The sequence below is a fragment of the Scyliorhinus torazame genome, chromosome 3, assembly GCF_047496885.1.
Source record: "Scyliorhinus torazame isolate Kashiwa2021f chromosome 3, sScyTor2.1, whole genome shotgun sequence".
Classification (NCBI taxonomy): domain Eukaryota; kingdom Metazoa; phylum Chordata; class Chondrichthyes; order Carcharhiniformes; family Scyliorhinidae; genus Scyliorhinus; species Scyliorhinus torazame.
The window spans coordinates 357,746,256-357,766,773 of NC_092709.1; the positions used below are offsets into that span (position 1 = coordinate 357,746,256).

Below are 20,518 nucleotides of genomic sequence, written 5' to 3' on the forward strand. Positions count from 1 at the left end.
CATCCCCAGGGGCCCATCTGCAGGTACATTGTTCGCACATAACCTGATCCTGTATAAGGTGACCGAGGTGCCAGAAAGTCTGGCTTCATCTGGGCAATCTATAACAATCGATCCATTTGAATTGGACCAATTATCTTCCGATGTCTTGTTTGCAGGGTAGGACCAGACTTACCCCAGCTCTCGGTCTCTGTCCAGCGCATTCCAACCTGTCTTAGAATTCCCATCAATCCACTCTGTGGTTCTGACTGTTGTTTAATTGAAAATGTCCAATCTGTATTGGGCCTAAAATTCAGGCTTTTGGCCATTTTACCACACCATATAAATACTGTGGCTACCAGGGCAGGTCAGAGGCTGGGAACCCTGCGGTGAGTAACTCACTTCCCCAAAGCTTGTTCACCACCTACAAGGCACAAGTCAGGAGTGTGAGAAACACTGCTCACTTAATAAAAGATTTACACTTAGTCAAATTCTGAAGAAGTATTTATTATCGATCTTGCAAGAGCGGGTGCCTCCAGTAAGCAACAGCAGACACACAGAATTCACACACCATCACTTTGTTATATACAATCCATGAAAATACAATCCGTGGGAAACCATCCCTGAGAAACACATCCCACAAACTATAGAAAGGGCAGTTCTCTTATCAGTGATCCCTTATTTGGTCTCTCCCTTGCATAGTGAGTTCTATCCGCTCCTGGTACATCCTTGGACCGGCAGTTAAAGATAAGAATGAGGCCCCCTGCTTGCACCTGCTATCTCCCCCTTGCTTAGCAAGTTCTGTTATTGTTCATTCCGTTCTTCCCCGAAGGTCATCCTGGTACATCGTTATAATAATTCGCTCACTATAGCTTACTCAGAACTTGACATGTTAATTTTCCCATCATGTTTCATTGTTGACATCTTAATTGTGAACCAGAGTATATACATGTAAAAACAACACAAAAACAACACAGAATGTTCATTTCTCACAAATCCAGGAGTGTAATGGAAAACTCTCCATTTCCCTCGATGAGTGCAGCTCCACGAAGCTCGATACCATCCAGAACAAAACCCCTTTCAAAAACATTCACACCCTCCACCACCGACGAACAGTGGCAGCCGTGTGCACCATCTACAAGATGCACTGCAGAAACTCACCAAGGTTCCTGAGGCAGCACCTTCCAAAGTCATGACCACTACCATCGAGGAGAACGAGAGCAGCAGATACCGGGGAACCCCACCACCTGGAGGGTCCCCTACAAGTCACTCACCCACCCTGACTGGGGAATATATCTCCGTTCCTTCACATCACTGGGGCAACAGCCTGGAACTCCCTCCCTAACAGCACAGTGGGTGTACCTGCACCACATGGACTGCAGCGGCTCAGGAAGGCCGCTGACCGCCACCTTCTGAAGAGTAATTAGGGATGGGCTGTAAATGCTGGTCTTGCCACATACTGTGAATTGATTGGAAACAAAAATGGGAATAATGACACAGCAAGAGGTTAATACCGTTGTGTAAATTTTTTTAAAGGGTTTGATCCAAGTGACTTGGCTTGTAATTGGCTCCCTCCCAGCCGGAGTCACGGCCAGGATTGCATCTCAAGCTGACTGAGATTTTCTTTTCCTTCAGGCAAAAAGGTCACTGCTGACACAGATGAAATACTACGAGCTGGTGGTTGTGACAGACACAGCAATGGTGAGTTGCTTCTCTGAACATGTTGAAAATAACATCATAAGACACTGGAGCAGAATGAGGCCACTCGGCCCAGCGAGTCTGCTCCGCCATTCAATCATGGCTGATATTTTCTCATCCTGCCTTCTCCCCATAACCCCTGATCCTCTTATTAATTTATAACCTATCTATCTCTGTCTTAAAGACACTCAATGAAGTGGCCTCCACAGCCTTCTGCGGCAAAGAGTTCCACAGATTCACCACCCTCTGGCTGAAGGAATTCTTCCTCATCTCTGTTTTGGAGAGATGTTTCCACTTGTAGGAAAAACTAGAAGTCTTGTAAAGGGTCCAGAGGAGGTTCACAAGAATGATCCCAGGAATGAAGAACTTGTCGTTTGAGGAACAGTTGAGGACTCTGGGTCTGTACTCATTGGTGTCCAGAAGGATAAGGGGGGATCTTACTGAAACTTACAGGATACTGCGAGGCCTGGATAGAGTGGACGTGGAGAGGATGTTTCCACTTGTAGGAAAAACTAGAAGCAGAGGACACAATCTCAGACTAAAGGGACGATTCTTTAAAACAGAGGTGAGGAGGAATTCCTTCAGCCAGAGGGGGGCGAATCTGTGGAACTCTTTGCCTCAGAAGGCTGTGGAGGCCAAATCACTGAGTGTCTTTAAGACAGAGATAGATAGGTTCTTGATTAATAAGGGGGTCAGGGGTTATGGGGAGAAGGCAGGTGAATGGGGATGAGAAAATATCAGCCATGATTGAATGGCGGAGCAGACTCGATGGGCCGAGTGGCCTAATTCTGCTCCTATGTCATATGGTCTTATGATATTCCATCTGCCACTTCTTTACCCACTCTCCTAGCCTGTCCAGGTCCATCTGCAGCCCGCCTGCTTCCTCAAGACTACCTGTCCCGCTACAGATCTTTGTATCATCTGCAAACTTTGCAACAGCGCCTTCAGTACCTTCTTCCAGACCATTCATGTACATTGTGAAAAGTTGTGGTCCCAGGACAGACCCCTGAGGCACACCACTAGTCACCGGCTGCCACCCTGAAAAAGACCCCTTTATCCCCACTCTCTGCCTTCTGCCAGTCAGCTAATTCTCTATCCATGCCGGGATCATACCCTGAACACCATGAGCTCGAAACTTACTTAACAGTCTCCTATGCGGCACCTTGTCAAAGGCCTTCTAGAAATCTAAATAACTCACGTCCACTGGTTCTCCTTTGTCTAACTTCCTTGTTACCTTCTCAAAGAACTCTAACAGATTTGTCAGACATGACCTCCCCTTGACGAAGCCGTGCTGACTCAGTCCTATTTTATCATGCACTTGCAAGTACTCTGCGATCTCATCTTTAATAATGGACTCTAAAATCTTACCAATGACCTAAGTCGGGCTAATCGGCCCATAATTTCCCATCTTCTGCCTCCCTCCCTTCTTAAACAGTGGTGTTACGTTAGCCACTTTCCATCCTTGAGGGACCCTTCCTGCTCCAGTGATTCCTGAAAGATCACCATAAATGCCTCCACAATTTCCTCAGCTATCTCTTTTATAACCCTGGGGTGAAGTCCATCCGGTCCCGGTTGATTTATCCATCTTCAGACCTTTCAGTTTCCCCAGAACCTTCTCCATAGTGATGGTGACTGCACTCACCTCTGCCCCCTGGTTCTCCTGGAGCTCTGGCATCCCACTGGTGTCTTCCACCTTTTATATATTGAAAGAATCTCTTCCTATCTTCTCTTATATTTCTCGCTACTTGCACTCCTATTATCTTCTCTCCCCTTATTGCTTTTTTATTTGTCCTCTGCTCGCTTTGAAAGGCTTCCCAATCCTCTGGCTTCTCACTAAAGCTCGCCACTTTGTATGTTTTTCTTTTGCTTTTATGCTGTCCTTGACTTCCCTCGTCAGCCATGGATGCCTTGTCCTCCTTGGGATGAATTTCTGTTGTGCCTCGCGAATAACCTCCAAAAACCCCTGCCATTGCTGTTCCATTGTCTTCCCTGCGAGGCTCCTTTTCCAATCAACTCTGGCCAGCTCCTCCCTCATGTCTTTGTAGTTACCCTTATTTAATTGTAATACCGTTACATCTGATTGCAGCTTCCCCGTCTCAAACTGCAGGGTGAATTCTATCATATTGTGGTCACTGCTCCCTAAGGGTTCCTTCACCTTAAGATCCCTAATCAAGTCTGCCTTGTTACACATCACCAAATCCAGAATTGCCTGTTCCCTAGTAGGCTCTGTCACAAGCTGCTCCAAAATAAACATCCCTTAAACATTCCACAAATTTGTTTTTTTGGGATCCACGACCAACCTGATTTTCACAGTCCACCTGCATATTGAAGTCCCCCATGATTATTGTAATATTGCCATTTTTACATGCCTTTTCTGTCTCCTGATTTATTTTCTGACCCACATCCTGACTACTGCTCGGGGGCCTGTACATAACTCCCGTCAGGGTCATTTTTCCTTTGCAATTCTATGCCTTCCAACTCTATATCGCTACTTGCTATCAATTTAACTTCATTCCTTACTAACAATGCAACCCCACCCCCTTTTCCCAACTTCCTGTCCTTTCGATAGGACACATATCCTTGTATATTTAGATCCCAGCCCTGATCCCCTTGCAGCCACATTTCTGTGATGCCCACAACATCGTACCGGCCAATTTCAATGTGCGCAACAAGCTCATTTACCTTGTTCCATATACTGCGCGCATTAAGGTGCTGGTTTAGCATGAGGCTGGTTTAGCACACTGGGCTAAATCGCTGGTTTTTAAAGCAGACCAAGGCAGGCGAGCAGCACGGTTCAATTCCCGTACCAACCTCCCCGAACAGGCCCCAGAATGGGGCGACTCGGGGCTTTCCGCAGTAACTCCATTTGAAAATGAAATGAAAATGGCTTATTGTCACAAGTAGGCTTCAATGAAGTTACTGTGAAAAGCCCCTAGTCGCCACGTTCCGGCGCCTGTTCGGGGAGGCTGTTACGGGAATTGAACCGTGCTGCTGGCCTGCCTGGGTCTGCTTTCAAAGCCAGCGATTCATCCCTGTGCTAAACAGCCCCAGAAGGGGTGGATTTGAAGCCTACTTGTGACAATAAGCGATTTTCATTTTTTCATTGGAGGTCCAACACCCTCAGCCCTGCATTGACCACGTCCCTTCTTACTCTGCCTGAGGGTGATGTCCTATTATTTTTGTTCTCTATTTCCCCTTCAGTTATGACAGCTTCTAAGCTAATGCTCTTCTTCCCACCCTCCTTGCCATATTCGTTTAAATACTCCCGAGTGACACTAGCAAACATCCCAGCCAGGACATTCGTGCCCCTCCAGTTTAGATGTACAAAGAAGAACACAGAACAAAAGAAGAGAGAGCGGTGGAGGGACTGAGGGAGGGGGAAGAGGTGGATGGAGCGAGGGAGAGGTAAGGGGTGGATAGAGTGAGGGAGAGGGGAAGGGACGGAGGGACTGAGGGAGAGCGAAGGAGTGGATGGACTGAGGGGGGGAAGGAGTAGAGGGACTGAGGGAGGGGGAAACGGATGGATGGACTGAGGGAGAGGGAAGGTGTGGATGGAGTGAGGGAGGGGGAAGGGGTGGAGTGTCTGAGGGAGAGGGGAGGAGTGGAGGGACTGAGGGAGGGGGAGAGGTGGAAGGACTGAGGGAGAGGGGAGGAGTGGAGGGACTGAGGGAGGGGGATGGGGTGGAGGGACTGAGGGAGGGGGAAGGGGTGGAGGGACTGAGGGAGGGGGAAGGTGTGGATGGAGTGAGGGAGGGGGCAGGGGTGGAGTGTCTGCGGGAGAGGGGAGGAGTGGAGGGACTGAGGGAGGGGGAAGAGGTGGAGGGACTGAGGGAGAGGGGAGGAGTGGAGGGACTGAGGGAGGCGGAAGGGTGGATGGACTGAGGGGGGGGAAGGGGTGGCGGGACTGAGGGAGAGGGGAGGGTTGGAGCGACTGAGGGGGAGGGAAGGGGTGGAGCGTCTGAGTGAGAGGGGAGGGGTGGAGGGACTGAGGGAGTGGCGAGGGGTGGAGTGACTGAGGGGGAGGGAAGGGGGATGGACAGAGGGAGAGGGGAGGGGGATGGACTGAGGGAGAGGGAAGGGGTGGAGGGACAGAGGGAGGGGGAAAGGTGTGGATGGACTGAGGGAGGGGGAAGGGGTGGAGGGACTGAGGTAGGTGGAAGGGGTGGAGGGACTGAGGGAGGGGGAAGGAGTGGATGGGCTGAGGGAGGGGGAAGGGGTGGAGGGACAGAGGGAGGGGTAAAGGTGTGGATGGACTGAGGGAGGGGGAAGGGGTGGAGGGACTGAGGTAGGTGGAAGGGGTGGAGGGACTGAGGGAGGGGGAAGGAGTGGATGGACTGAGGGAGGGGGAAGGTGTCGAGGGACTGAGGTAGAGGGTAAGGGTGGAGGGACTGAGTGAGGCGGAAGGAGTGGATGGAGTGAGCGAGAGGGAAGGGGTGGATGGACTGAGGGGGGGAAGGGGTGGAGGGACTGAAGGAGAGGGGACGGGTGGATGGACTGAGGGAGAGGGGAGGGATGGATGGACTGAGGGAGAGGGGAGGGGTGGATGAACTGAGGGAGAGGGGAGGGCTGGAGGGACTGAGGGAGAGGGAAGGGGGGATGGACTGAGGGGGAGGGGAGGGGTGGAGGGACTGAGGGAGAGGGAAGGGGGGATGGACTGAGGGGAGGGGAGGGGTGGAGGGAGTGAGGGAGAGGGAAGGGGGATGGACTGAGGGGGAGGGGAGGGGTGGAGGGAGTGAGGGAGAGGGAAGGGGTGGGTGGACTGAGGGGGAAGGAAGGGGTGGATGGACTGAGGGAAAGGGGAGGGGTGGAGGGACTGAGGTGGAGGGAAGGGGGGATGGACTGCGGGAGAGGGGTGGGGTGCAGGGATTGAGGGGGAGGGAAGGACTGAGGGAGAGGGGAGGGGTGGAGGGACTGAGGGAGAGGGGAGGGGTGGAGTGACTGAGGGGGAGGGAAGGGGTGGAGCGGCTGAGGGGGAGGGAAGGGGGATGGACTGAGGGAGAGGGGGGGATGGAGTGAGGGAGAGGGAAGGGGTGGAGGGACTGAGGGGGAGGGAAGGGGGGATGGACTGAGGGAGAGGGGAGGGGTGGATGGACTGAGGGAGAGGGGAGGGGTGGAGGGACTGAGGGAGAGGGGAGGGATGGAGGGACTGAGGGAGAGGGGAGGGGTGGAGGGACTGAGGGAGAGGGGCGGGGTGGAGGGACTGAGGGGGATGGGAGGGGTGGATGGACTGAGAGAGAGGGAAGGGGTGGATGGACTGAGGGAGGGCGGAGGGGTGGAGGGACTGAGGGAGAGGGGAGGGTGGATGGACTGAGGGGGAGGGAAGGGGTGGAGGGACTGAGGGAGAGGGGAGGGGTGGAGGGACTGAGGGGCAGAGAAGGGGGGATGGACTGAGGGAGAGGGGAGGAGTGGAGGTACTGAGGGAGAGGCGAGGGGTGGATGGACTGAGGGAGGGCGGAGGGGTGGAGAGACTGAGGGAGACGGGATGGGTGGAGGGACTGAGGGAGACGGGATGGGTGGAGGGACTGAGGGAGAGGGGAGGGGTGGAGGGACTGAGGGAGGGGGGAGGGGTGGATGTACTGAGTGGGGGGGAGGGGTGGAGGGACTGAGGGGGAGGGAAGGGGGGATGGACTGAGGGGGAGGGGAGGAGTGGAGGGACTGAGGGGGAGTGGAGGGGTGGAGGGACTGAGGGAGAGGGGAGGGGTGGAGGGACTGAGGGGGAGGGAAGGGGGATGGACTGAGGGGAGGGAAGGGATGATGGACTGAGGGGGAGGGAAGGGGTGATGGACTGACGGGGAGGGGACGGGTGGAGGGACTGAGGGGGAGGGGAGGGGTGGAGGGACTAAGGGAGAGGGGAGGGGTGGAGGGACAGAGGGAGGGGGAAAGGTGTGGATGGACTGCGGGAGGGGGAAGGGGTGGAGGGACTGAAGTAGGTGGAAGGGGTGGAGGGACTGAGGGAGGGGGAAGGAGTGGATGGACTGAGGGAGAGGGAAGGGGGCGAGGGACTGGGGTAGAGGGTAAGGGTGGAGGGACTGAGTGAGGGGGAAGGAGTGGATGGAGTGAGCGAGAGGGAAGGGGTGGATGGACTGAGGGGGGGTGAAGGGGTGGAGGGACTGAAGGAGAGGGGACGGGTGGATGGACTGAGGGAGAGGGGAGGGGTGGATGGACTGAGGGAGAGGGGAGGGGTGGATGAACTGAGGGAGAGGGGAGGGGTGAAGGGACTGAGGGAGAGGGAAGGGGGGATAGACTGAGGGGGAGGGGAGGGGTGGAGGGACTGAGGGAGGGGGAAGGGGGTTGGACTGAGGGGGAGGGGTGGGGTGGAGGGAGTGAGGGAGAGGGAAGGGGGGATGGACTGAGGGGGAGGGGAGGGGTGGAGGGAGTGAGGGAGAGGGAAGTGGTGGATGGACTGAGGGGGAAGGAAGGGGTGGATGGACTGAGGGAAAGGGGAGGGGTGGAGGGACTGAGGGGGAATGATGGGGTGGAGGGACTGAGGTGGAGGGAAGGGGGATGGACTGAGGGAGAGGGGTGGGGTGCCGGGATTGAGGGGGAGGGAAGGGGTGGAGGGACTGAGGGAGAGGGGAGGGGTGGAGGGACTAAGGGAGAGGGGAGGGGTGGAGTGACTAAGGGGGAGGGAAGGGGTGGAGCGGCTGAGGGGGAGGGAAGGGGATGGACTGAGGGAGAAGGGGGGATGGAGTGAGGGAGAGGGAAGGGGTGGAGGGACTGAGGGGGAGGGAAGGGGGATGGACTGAGGGAGAGGGGAGGGGTGGATGGACTGAGGGAGAGGGGAGGGGTGGAGGGACTGAGGGAGAGGGGAGGGGGGATGGACTGAGGGAGAGGGGAGGGGGGATAGAGTGAGCGAGAGGGGAGGGTGGATGGACTGAGGGAGAGGGGAGGGGTGGAGGGACTGAGGGAGAGAGGAGGGTTGGAGGGACTGAGGGAGAGGGGAGAGTAGATGGACTGAGGGAGAAGGGAGGAGTGGAGGGACTGAGGGAGAGGGGAGGGATGGAGGGACTGAGGGGGATGGGAGGGGTGGATGGACTGAGGGAGAGGGAAGGGGTGGATGGACTGAGGGAGGGCGGAGGATGGATGGACTGAGGGGGAGGGGAGGGTGAATGGACTGAGGGGGAGGGAAGGGGTGGAGGGACTGAGGGAGAGGGGTGGGGTGGAGGGACGGAGGGGCAGAGAAGGGGGGGATGGACTGAGGTAGAGGGAGGGGTGGATGGACTGAGGGAGGGCGGAGGAGTGGAGGGACTGAAGGAGAGGGATGGGGTGGCTGGACTGAGGGAGAGGGGAGGGGTGGAGGGACTGAGGGAGAGGGTAGGGGTGGAGGGACTGAGGGAGAGGGGAGGGGTGGAGGGACTGAGGGAAAGTGGAGGGGTGGATGGACTGAGGGAGAGGGGAGGGGTGGAGGGACTGAGGGGGAGTAATGGGGTGGAGGGACTGAGGTGGAGGGAAGGGGATGGACTGAGGGAGAGGGGTGGGGTGCAGGGATTGAGGGGGAGGGAAGGGGTGGAGGGACTGAGGGAGAGGGGAGGGGTGGAGGGACTGAGTGAGAGGGGAGGGGTGGAGTGACTGAGGGGGAGGGAGGGGTGGAGCGGCTGAGGGGGAGGGAAGGGGGATGGACTGAGGGAGAGGGGGTGATGGAGTGAGGGAGAGGGAAGGGGTGGAGGGACTGAGGGGGAGGGAGGGGGGGATGGACTGAGGGAGAGGGGAGGGTGGATGGACTGAGGGAGAGGGGAGGGGTGGAGGGACTGAGGGAGAGGGGAGGGGGGATGGACTGAGGGAGAGGGGAGGGGGGATAGAGTGAGGGAGAGGGGAGGGTGGATGGACTGAGGGAGAGGGGAGGGGTGGAGGGACTGAGGGAGAGAGGAGGGGTGGATGTACTGAGGGAGAGGGGAGTGTTGGAGGGACTGAGGGAGAGGGGAGAGTAGATGGACTGAGGGAGAAGGGAGGAGTGGAGGGACTGAGGGAGAGGGGAGGGGTGGAGGGACTGAGGGAGAGGGGAGGGGTGGAGGGACAGAGGGAGAGGGGCGGGGTGGAGGGACTGAGGGGGATGGGAGCGGTGGATGGACTGAGGGAGAGGGAAGGGGTGGATGGACTGAGGGAGGGCGGAGGGGTGGAGGGACTGAAGGAGAGGGGAGGGTGAATGGACTGAGGGGGAGGGAAGGGGTGGAGGGACTGAGGGAGAGGGGAGGAGTGGAGGGACTGAGGGGCAGAGAAGGGGGGGATGGACTGAGGGAGAGGGGAGGGGTGGATGGACTGAGGGAGGGCGGAGGGGTGGAGGGACTGAAGGAGAGGGGTGGGGTGGCTGGACTGAGGGAGAGGGGAGGGGTGGAGGGACTGAGGGAGAGGGGAGGGTTGGAGGGACTGAGGGAAAGTGGAGGGGTGGATGGACTGAGGGAGAGGGGAGGGGTGAAGGGACTGAGGGGGAGTTATGGGTTGGAGGGACTGAGGTGGAGGGAAGTGGGATGGACTGAGGGAGAGGGGTGGGGTGCAGGGATTGAGGGGGAAGGAAGGGGTGGAGGGACTGAGGGAGAGGGGAGGGGTGGAGGGACTGAGGGAGAGGGGAGGGGTGGAGTGGCTGAGGGGGAGGGAAGGGGTGGAGCGTCTGAGGGGGAGGGAAGGGGGATGGACTGAGGGAGAGGGGGGGATGGAGTGAGGGAGAGGGAAGGGGTGGTGGGACTGAGGGGGAGGGAAGGGGGGATGGACTGAGGGAGAGGGGAGGGGTGGATGGACTGAGGGAGAAGGGAGGGGTGGAGGGACTGAGGGAGAGGGGAGGAGGGATGGACTGAGGGAGAGGGGAGGGGGGATAGAGTGAGGGAGAGGGGAGGGTGGATGGACTGAGGGAGAGGGGAGGGGTGGAGGGACTGAGGGAGAGAGGAGGGGTGGATGTACTGAGGGAGAGGGGAGGGTTGGAGGGACTGACGGAGAGGGGAGAGCAGATGGACTGAGGGAGAAGGGAGGAGGGGAGGAACTGAGGGAGAGGGGAGGGATGGAGGGACTGAGGGAGAGGGGAGGGGTGGAGGGACTGAGGGAGAGGGGCGGGGTGGAGGGACTGAGGGGGATGGGAGGGGTGGATGGACTGAGGTAGAGGGAAGGGGTGGATGGACTGGGGGAGGGCGGAGGGGTGGAGGGACTGAGGGAGAGGGGAGGGTGAATGGACTGAGGGGGAGGGAAGGGGTGGAGGGACTGAGGGAGAGGGGAGGAGTGGAGGGACTGAGGGGCAGAGAAGGGGGGGATGGACTGAGGGAGAGGGGAGGGGTGGATGGACTGAGGGAGGGCGGAGGGGTGGAGGGACTGAAGGAGAGAGGAGGGGTGGATGTACTGAGGGAGAGGGGAGGGTTGGAGGGACTGACGGAGAGGGGAGAGCAGATGGACTGAGGGAGAAGGGAGGAGGGGAGGAACTGAGGGAGAGGGGAGGGATGGAGGGACTGAGGGAGAGGGTAGGGGTGGAGGGACTGAGGGAGAGGGGAGGGGTGGAGGGACTGAGGGAGGGGGAGGAGTGGATGTACTGAGGGAGGGGAGGTGTGGAGGGACTGAGGGAGAGGGTAGGGGTGGAGGGACTGAGGGAGAGGGGAGGGGTGGAGGGACTGAGGGAGGGGGAGGAGTGGATGTACTGAGGGAGGGGAGGGGTGGAGGGACTGAGGGAGAGGGGAGGGGGGATGGACTGAGGGAGAGGGGAGGGGGGATAGAGTGAGCGAGAGGGGAGGGTGGATGGACTGAGGGAGAGGGGAGGGGTGGAGGGACTGAGGGAGAGAGGAGGGGTGGATGTACTGAGGGAGAGGTGAGGGTTGGAGGGACTGAGGGAGAGGGGAGAGTAGATGGACTGAGGGAGAAGGGAGGAGTGGAGGGACTGAGGGAGAGGGGAGGGATGGAGGGACTGAGGGGGATGGGAGGGGTGGATGGACTGAGGGAGAGGGAAGGGGTGGATGGACTGAGGGAGGGCGGAGGGTGGATGGACTGAGGGGGAGGGGAGGGTGAATGGACTGAGGGGGAGGGACGGGGTGGAGGGACTGAGGGAGAGGGGTGGGGTGGAGGGACGGAGGGGCAGAGAAGGGGGGGATGGACTGAGGTAGAGGGGAGGGGTGGATGGACTGAGGGAGGGCAGAGGGGTGGAGGGACTGAAGGAGAGGGATGGGGTGGCTGGACTGAGGGAGAGGGGAGGGGTGGAGGGACTGAGGGAGAGGGTAGGGGTGGAGGGACTGAGGGAGAGGGGAGGGGTGGAGGGACTGAGGGAAAGTGGAGGGGTGGATGGACTGAGGGAGAGGGGAGGGGTGGAGGGACTGAGGGGGAGTAATGGGGTGGAGGAACTGAGGTGGAGGGAAGGGGATGGACTGAGGGAGAGGGGTGGGGTGCAGGGATTGAGGGGGAGGGAAGGGGTGGAGGGACTGAGGGAGAGGGGAGGGGTGGAGGGACTGAGGGAGAGGGGAGGGGTGGAGTGACTGAGGGGGAGGGAGGGGTGGAGCGGCTGAGGGGGAGGGAAGGGGGATGGACTGAGGGAGAGGGGGGGATGGAGTGAGGGAGAGGGAAGGGGTGGAGGGACTGAGGGGGAGGGAAGGGGGGATGGACTGAGGGAGAGGGGAGGGTGGATGGACTGAGGGAGAGGGGAGGGGTGGAGGGACTGAGGGAGAGGGGAGGGGGGATGGACTGAGGGAGAGGGGAGGGGGGATAGAGTGAGGGAGAGGGGAGGGTGGATGGACTGAGGGAGAGGGGAGGGGTGGAGGGACTGAGGGAGAGAGGAGGGGTGGATGTACTGAGGGAGAGGGGAGGGTTGGAGGGACTGAGGGAGAGGGGAGAGTAGATGGACTGAGGGAGAAGGGAGGAGTGGAGGGACTGAGGGAGAGGGGAGGGGTGGAGGGACTGAGGGAGAGGGGAGGGGTGGAGGGACAGAGGGAGAGGGGCGGGGTGGAGGGACTGAGGGGGATGGGAGCGGTGGATGGACTGAGGGAGAGGGAAGGGGTGGATGGACTGAGGGAGGGCGGAGGGGTGGAGGGACTGAAGGAGAGGGGAGGGTGAATGGACTGAGGGGGAGGGAAGGGGTGGAGGGACTGAGGGAGAGGGGAGGAGTGGAGGGACTGTGGGGCAGAGAAGGGGGGGATGGACTGAGGGAGAGGGGAGGGGTGGATGGACTGAGGGAGGGCGGAGGGGTGGAGGGACTGAAGGAGAGAGGTGGGGTGGCTGGACTGAGGGAGAGGGGAGGGGTGGAGGGACTGAGGGAGAGGGTAGGGGTGGAGGGACTGAGGGAGAGGGGAGGGTTGGAGGGACTGAGGGAAAGTGGAGGGGTGGATGGACTGAGGGAGAGGGGAGGGGTGAAGGGACTGAGGGGGAGTGATGGGTTGGAGGGACTGAGGTGGAGGGAAGTGGGATGGACTGAGGGAGAGGGGTGGGGTGCAGGGATTGAGGGGGAAGGAAGGGGTGGAGGGACTGAGGGAGAGGGGAGGGGTGGAGGGACTGAGGGAGAGGGGAGGGGTGGAGTGGCTGAGGGGGAGGGAAGGGGTGGAGCGTCTGAGGGGGAGGGAAGGGGGATGGACTGAGGGAGAGGGGGGGATGGAGTGAGGGAGAGGGAAGGGGTGGTGGGACTGAGGGGGAGGGAAGGGGGGATGGACTGAGGGAGAGGGGAGGGGTGGATGGACTGAGGGAGAGGGAAGGGGTGGTGGGACTGAGGGGGAGGGAAGGGGGGATGGACTGAGGGAGAGGGGAGGGGTGGATGGACTGAGGGAGAAGGGAGGGGTGGAGGGACTGAGGGAGAGGGGAGGGGGGATGGACTGAGGGAGAGGGGAGGGGGGATAGAGTGAGGGAGAGGGGAGGGTGGATGGACTGAGGGAGAGGGGAGGGGTGGAGGGACTGAGGGAGAGAGGAGGGGTGGATGTACTGAGGGAGAGGGGAGGGTTGGAGCGACTGAGGGAGAGGGGAGAGCAGATGGACTGAGGGAGAAGGGAGGAGGGGAGGGACTGAGGGAGAGGGGAGGGATGGAGGGACTGAGGGAGAGGGGATGGGTGGAGGGACTGAGGGAGAGGGGCGGGGTGGAGGGACTGAGGGGGATGGGAGGGGTGGATGGACTGAGGGAGAGGGAAGGGGTGGATGGACTGAGGGAGGGCGGAGGGGTGGAGGGACTGAGGGAGAGGGGAGGGTGAATGGACTGAGGGGGAGGGAAAGGGTGGAGGGACTGAGGGAGAGGGAGGAGTGGAGGGACTGAGGGGCAGAGAAGGGGGGGATGGACTGAGGGAGAGGGGAGGGGTGGATGGACTGAGGGAGGGCGGAGGGGTGGATGTACTGAGGGAGTGGGGAGGGTTGGAGGGACTGAGGGAGAGGGGAGAGCAGATGGACTGAGGGAGAAGGGAGGAGGGGAGGGACTGAGGGAGAGGCGAGGGATGGAGGGACTGAGGGAGAGGGGAGGGGTGGAGGGACTGAGGGAGAGGGGCGGGGTGGAGGGACTGAGGGGGATGGGAGGGGTGGATGGACTGAGGGAGAGGGAAGGGGTGGATGGACTGAGGGAGGGCGGAGGGGTGGAGGGACTGAGGGAGAGGGGAGGGTGAATGGACTGAGGGGGAGGGAAGGGGTGGAGGGACTGAGGGAGAGGGAGGAGTGGAGGGACTGAGGGGCAGAGAAGGGGGGGATGGACTGAGGGAGAGGGGAGGGGTGGATGGACTGAGGGAGGGCGGAGGGGTGGAGGGACTGAAGGAGAGGGGAGGGTGGAGGGACTGAGGGAGAGGGTAGGGGTGGAGGGACTGAGGGAGAGGGGAGGGGTGGAGGGACTGAGGGAGGGGGAGGAGTGGATGTACTGAGGGAGGGGAGGGGTGGAGGGACTGAGGGAGAGGGTAGGGGTGGAGGGACTGAGGGAGAGGGGAGGGGTGGAGGGACTGAGGGAGGGGGAGGAGTGGATGTACTGAGGGAGGGGAGGGGTGGAGGGACTGAGGGGGAGGGAAGGGGGGATGGACTGATGGGGAGGGGAAGAGTGGAGGGACTGAGGGGGAGGGGAGGGGGGGAGGGACTGAGGGAGAAGGGAGGAGTGGGTATACTGAGGGAGGGCGGAGGGGTGGAGGGACTGAGGGAGAGCGGAGGGTGGATGGACTGAGGGGGAGCGAAGGGATGGAGGGACTGAGGGAGAGGGGAGGCATGGAGGGACTGAGGGAGAGGGGAGGGGTGGAGGGACTGAGGGAGGGGGAGGGGTGGATGTACTGAGGGAGGGGGAGCAGTGGATGTACTGAGGGAGGGGAGGGGTGGAGGGACTGAGGGGGAGGGAAGGGGGGATGGACTGATGGGGAGGGGAGGGGTGGAGGGACTGAGGGAGAGGGGAGGGGTGGAGGGAGTGAGGGGGAGGGAATGGGGGATGGACTGTGGGAGGGCGGAGGGGTGGAGGGACTGAGGGAGAGCGGAGGGTGGATGGACTGAGGGGGAGCGAAGGGATGGAGGGACTCAGGGAGAGGGGAGGGGTGGAGGGACTGAGGGAGGGGGAGGGGTGGATGTACTGAGGGAGGGGGAGGGGTGGAGGGACTGAGAGAAAGGGGAGGGGTGGAGGGACTGAGGGAGAGTGGAGGGGTGGAGGGACTAAGGGGGAGGGAAGGGGCGATGGACTGAGGGGGAGGGGAGGGCTGGAGGACTGAGGGGGAGGGGAGGGGTGGAGGGACTGAGGGAGGGAGGAGGGGTGGAGGGACTGAGTGGGAGGGAAGGGGGCATTGACTGAGGGGGAGGGAAGGGGTGATGGACTGAGGGGAGGGGTGGAGGGACTGTGGGAGAGGGGAGGGGTGGAGGGACTAAGGGGGAGGGAAGGGGGGATGGACTGAGGGGAGGGGTGGAAGGACTGAGGGGGAGGGGTGGTGGAGGGACTGAGGGAGAGTGGAGGGGTGGAGGGACAGGGGGAGGGAAGGGGGGATGGACTGAGGGGGATGGAAGGGGGGATGGACTGAGGGAGAGGTGAGGGTTGGAGGGACTGAGGGAGAGGGGAGAGTAGATGGACTGAGGGAGAAGGGAGGAGTGGAGGGACTGAGGGAGAGGGGAGGGATGGAGGGACTGAGGGGGATGGGAGGGGTGGATGGACTGAGGGAGAGGGAAGGGGTGGATGGACTGAGGGAGGGCGGAGGGTGGATGGACTGAGGGGGAGGGGAGGGTGAATGGACTGAGGGGGAGGGAAGGGGTGGAGGGACTGAGGGAGAGGGGAGGGTTGGAGGGACTGACGGAGAGGGGAGAGCAGATGGACTGAGGGAGAAGGGAGGAGGGGAGGAACTGAGGGAGAGGGGAGGGATGGAGGGACTGAGGGAGAGGGGAGGGGTGGAGGGACTGAGGGAGAGGGGCGGGGTGGAGGGACTGAGGGGGATGGGAGGGGTGGATGGACTGAGGTAGAGGGAAGGGGTGGATGGACTGGGGGAGGGCGGAGGGGTGGAGGGACTGAGGGAGAGGGGAGGGTGAATGGACTGAGGGGGAGGGAAGGGGTGGAGGGACTGAGGGAGAGGGGAGGAGTGGAGGGACTGAGGGGCAGAGAAGGGGGGGATGGACTGAGGGAGAGGGGAGGGGTGGATGGACTGAGGGACGGCGGAGGGGTGGAGGGACTGAAGGAGAGGGGAGGGTGGAGGGACTGAGGGAGAGGGTAGGGGTGGAGGGACTGAGGGAGAGGGGAGGGGTGGAGGGACTGAGGGAGGGGGAGGAGTGGATGTACTGAGGGAGGGGAGGTGTGGAGGGACTGAGGGAGAGGGTAGGGGTGGAGGGACTGAGGGAGAGGGGAGGGGTGGAGGGACTGAGGGAGGGGGAGGAGTGGATGTACTGAGGGAGGGGAGGGGTGGAGGGACTGAGGGAGAGGGGAGGGGGGATGGACTGAGGGAGAGGGGAGGGGGGATAGAGTGAGCGAGAGGGGAGGGTGGATGGACTGAGGGAGAGGGGAGGGGTGGAGGGACTGAGGGAGAGAGGAGGGGTGGATGTACTGAGGGAGAGGTGAGGGTTGGAGGGACTGAGGGAGAGGGGAGAGTAGATGGACTGAGGGAGAAGGGAGGAGTGGAGGGACTGAGGGAGAGGGGAGGGATGGAGGGACTGAGGGGGATGGGAGGGGTGGATGGACTGAGGGAGAGGGAAGGGGTGGATGGACTGAGGGAGGGCGGAGGGTGGATGGACTGAGGGGGAGGGGAGGGTGAATGGACTGAGGGGGAGGGAAGGGGTGGAGGGACTGAGGGAGAGGGGTGGGGTGGAGGGACGGAGGGGCAGAGAAGGGGGGGATGGACTGAGGTAGAGGGGAGGGGTGGATGGACTGAGGGAGGGCAGAGGGGTGGAGGGACTGAACGAGAGGGATGGGGTGGCTGGACTGAGGGAGAGGGGAGGGGTGGAGGGACTGAGGGAGAGGGTAGGGGTGGAGGGACTGAGGGAGAGGGGAGGGGTGGAGGGACTGAGGGAAAGTGGAGGGGTGGATGGACTGAGGGAGAGGGGAGGGGTGGAGGGACTGAGGGGGAGTAATGGGGTGGAGGAACTGAGGTGGAGGGAAGGGGATGGACTGAGGGAGAGGGGTGGGGTGCAGGGATTGAGGGGGAGGGAAGGGGTGGAGGGACTGAGGGAGAGGGGAGGGGTGGAGGGACTGAGGGAGAGGGGAGGGGTGGAGTGACTGAGGGGGAGGGAGGGGTGGAGCGGCTGAGGGGGAGGGAAGGGGGATGGACTGAGGGAGAGGGGGGGATGGAGTGAGGGAGAGGGAAGGGGTGGAGGGACTGAGGGGGAGGGAAGGGGGGATGGACTGAGGGAGAGGGGAGGGTGGATGGACTGAGGGAGAGGGGAGGGGTGGAGGGACTGAGGGAGAGGGGAGGGGGGATGGACTGAGGGAGAGGGGAGGGGGGATAGAGTGAGGGAGAGGGGAGGGGTGGAGTGACTGAGGGGGAGGGAGGGGTGGAGCGGCTGAGGGGGAGGGAAGGGGGATGGACTGAGGGAGAGGGGGGGATGGAGTGAGGGAGAGGGAAGGGGTGGAGGGACTGAGGGGGAGGGAAGGGGGGATGGACTGAGGGAGAGGGGAGGGTGGATGGACTGAGGGAGAGGGGAGGGGTGGAGGGACTGAGGGAGAGGGGAGGGGGGATGGACTGAGGGAGAGGGGAAGGGGGATAGAGTGAGGGAGAGGGGAGGGTGGATGGACTGAGGGAGAGGGGAGGGGTGGAGGGACTGAGGGAGAGAGGAGGGGTGGATGTACTGAGGGAGAGGGGAGGGTTGGAGGGACTGAGGGAGAGGGGAGAGTAGATGGACTGAGGGAGAAGGGAGGAGTGGAGGGACTGAGGGAGAGGGGAGGGGTGGAGGGACTGAGGGAGAGGGGAGGGGTGGAGGGACAGAGGGAGAGGGGCGGGGTGGAGGGACTGAGGGGGATGGGAGCGGTGGATGGACTGAGGGAGAGGGAAGGGGTGGATGGACTGAGGGAGGGCGGAGGGGTGGAGGGACTGAAGGAGAGGGGAGGGTGAATGGACTGAGGGGGAGGGAAGGGGTGGAGGGACTGAGGGAGAGGGGAGGAGTGGAGGGACTGAGGGGCAGAGAAGGGGGGGATGGACTGAGGGAGAGGGGAGGGGTGGATGGACTGAGGGAGGGCGGAGGGGTGGAGGGACTGAAGGAGAGAGGTGGGGTGGCTGGACTGAGGGAGAGGGGAGGGGTGGAGGGACTGAGGGAGAGGGTAGGGGTGGAGGGACTGAGGGAGAGGGGAGGGTTGGAGGGACTGAGGGAAAGTGGAGGGGTGGATGGACTGAGGGAGAGGGGAGGGGTGAAGGGACTGAGGGGGAGTGATGGGTTGGAGGGACTGAGGTGGAGGGAAGTGGGATGGACTGAGGGAGAGGGGTGGGGTGCAGGGATTGAGGGGGAAGGAAGGGGTGGAGGGACTGAGGGAGAGGGGAGGGGTGGAGGGACTGAGGAAGAGGGGAGGGGTGGAGTGGCTGAGGGGAGGGAAGGGGTGGAGCGTCTGAGGGGGAGGGAAGGGGGATGGACTGAGGGAGAGGGGGGGGATGGAGTGAGGGAGAGGGAAGGGGTGGTGGGACTGAGGGGGAGGGAAGGGGGGATGGACTGAGGGAGAGGGGAGGGGTGGATGGACTGAGGGAGAAGGGAGGGGTGGAGGGACTGAGGGAGAGGGGAGGGGGGATGGACTGAGGGAGAGGGGAGGGGGGATAGAGTGAGGGAGAGGGGAGGGTGGATGGACTGAGGGAGAGGGGAGGGGTGGAGGGACTGAGGGAGAGAGGAGGGGTGGATGTACTGAGGGAGAGGGGAGGGTTGGAGCGACTGAGGGAGAGGGGAGAGCAGATGGACTGAGGGAGAAGGGAGGAGGGGAGGGACTGAGGGAGAGGGGAGGGATGGAGGGACTGAGGGAGAGGGGAGGGGTGGAGGGACTGAGGGAGAGGGGAGGGTGAATGGACTGAGGGGGAGGGAAGGGGTGGAGGGACTGAGGGAGAGGGAGGAGTGGAGGGACTGAGGGGCAGAGAAGGGGGGGATGGACTGAGGGAGAGGGGAGGGGTGGATGGACTGAGGGAGGGCGGAGGGGTGGATGTACTGAGGGAGTGGGGAGGGTTGGAGGGACTGAGGGAGAGGGGAGAGCAGATGGACTGAGGGAGAAGGGAGGAGGGGAGGGACTGAGGGAGAGGGGAGGGGTGGAGGGACTGAGGGAGAGGGGCGGGGTGGAGGGACTGAGGGGGATGGGAGGGGTGGATGGACTGAGGGAGGGCGGAGGGGTGGAGGGACTGAGGGAGAGGGGAGGGTGAATGGACTGAGGGGGAGGGAAGGGGTGGAGGGACTGAGGGAGAGGGAGGAGTGGAGGGACTGAGGGGCAGAGAAGGGGGGGATGGACTGAGGGAGAGGGGAGGGGTGGATGGACTGAGGGAGGGCGGAGGGGTGGAGGGACTGAAGGAGAGGGGAGGGTGGAGGGACTGAGGGAGAGGGTAGGGGTGGAGGGACTGAGGGAGAGGGGAGGGGTGGAGGGACTGAGGGAGGGGGAGGAGTGGATGTACTGAGGGAGGGGAGGGGTGGAGGGACTGAGGGAGAGGGTAGGGGTGGAGGGACTGAGGGAGAGGGGAGGGGTGGAGGGACTGAGGGAGGGGGAGGAGTGGATGTACTGAGGGAGGGGAGGGGTGGAGGGACTGAGGGGGAGGGAAGGGGGGATGGACTGATGGGGAGGGGAAGAGTGGAGGGACTGAGGGGGAGGGGAGGGGGAGAGGGACTGAGGTAGAAGGGAGGAGTGGGTATACTGAGGGAGGGCGGAGGGGTGGAGGGACTGAGGGAGAGCGGAGGGTGGATGGACTGAGGGGGAGCGAAGGGATGGAGGGACTGAGGGAGAGAGGAGGGATGGAGGGACTGAGGGAGAGGGGAGGGGTGGAGGGACTGAGGGAGGGGGAGGGGTGGATGTACTGAGGGAGGGGGAGCAGTGGATGTACTGAGGGAGGGGAGGGGTGGAGGGACTGAGGGGGAGGGAAGGGGGGATGGACTGATGGGGAGGGGAGGGGTGGAGGGACTGAGGGAGAGGGGAGGGGTGGAGGGACTGAGGGAGAGGGAATGGGGGATGGACTGTGGGAGGGCGGAGGGGTGGAGGGACTGAGGGAGAGCGGAGGGTGGATGGACTGAGGGGGAGCGAAGGGATGGAGGGACTGAGGGAGAGGGGAGGGGTGGAGGGACTGAGGGAGGGGGAGGGGTGGATGTACTGAGGGATGGGGAGGGGTGGAGGGACTGAGGGAAAGGGGAGGGGTGGAGGGACTGAGGGAGAGTGGAGGGGTGGAGGGACTAAGGGGGAGGGAAGGGGGGATGGACTGAGGTGGAGGGGAGGGCTGGAGGACTGAGGGGGAGGGGAGGGGTGGAGGGACTGAGGGAGGGAGGAGGGGTGGAGGGACTGAGTGGGAGGGAAGGGGGAATTGACTGAGGGGGA

The 20,518-nt window shown here is 61.9% G+C and overlaps 1 protein-coding gene across 1 annotated transcript in view; it reads left to right on the forward strand.

Moving 5' to 3' along the window:
• LOC140409438 (disintegrin and metalloproteinase domain-containing protein 9-like) overlaps positions 1 to 20,518 on the forward strand; it is a 956,416-nt gene that overhangs the window by 70,450 nt on the left and 865,448 nt on the right. The window contains exon 6 of the mRNA XM_072497871.1: positions 1,612 to 1,677. Coding sequence (XP_072353972.1) covers positions 1,612 to 1,677 — 66 coding nt within the window. The remainder of the gene's footprint in view (positions 1 to 1,611; positions 1,678 to 20,518) is intronic.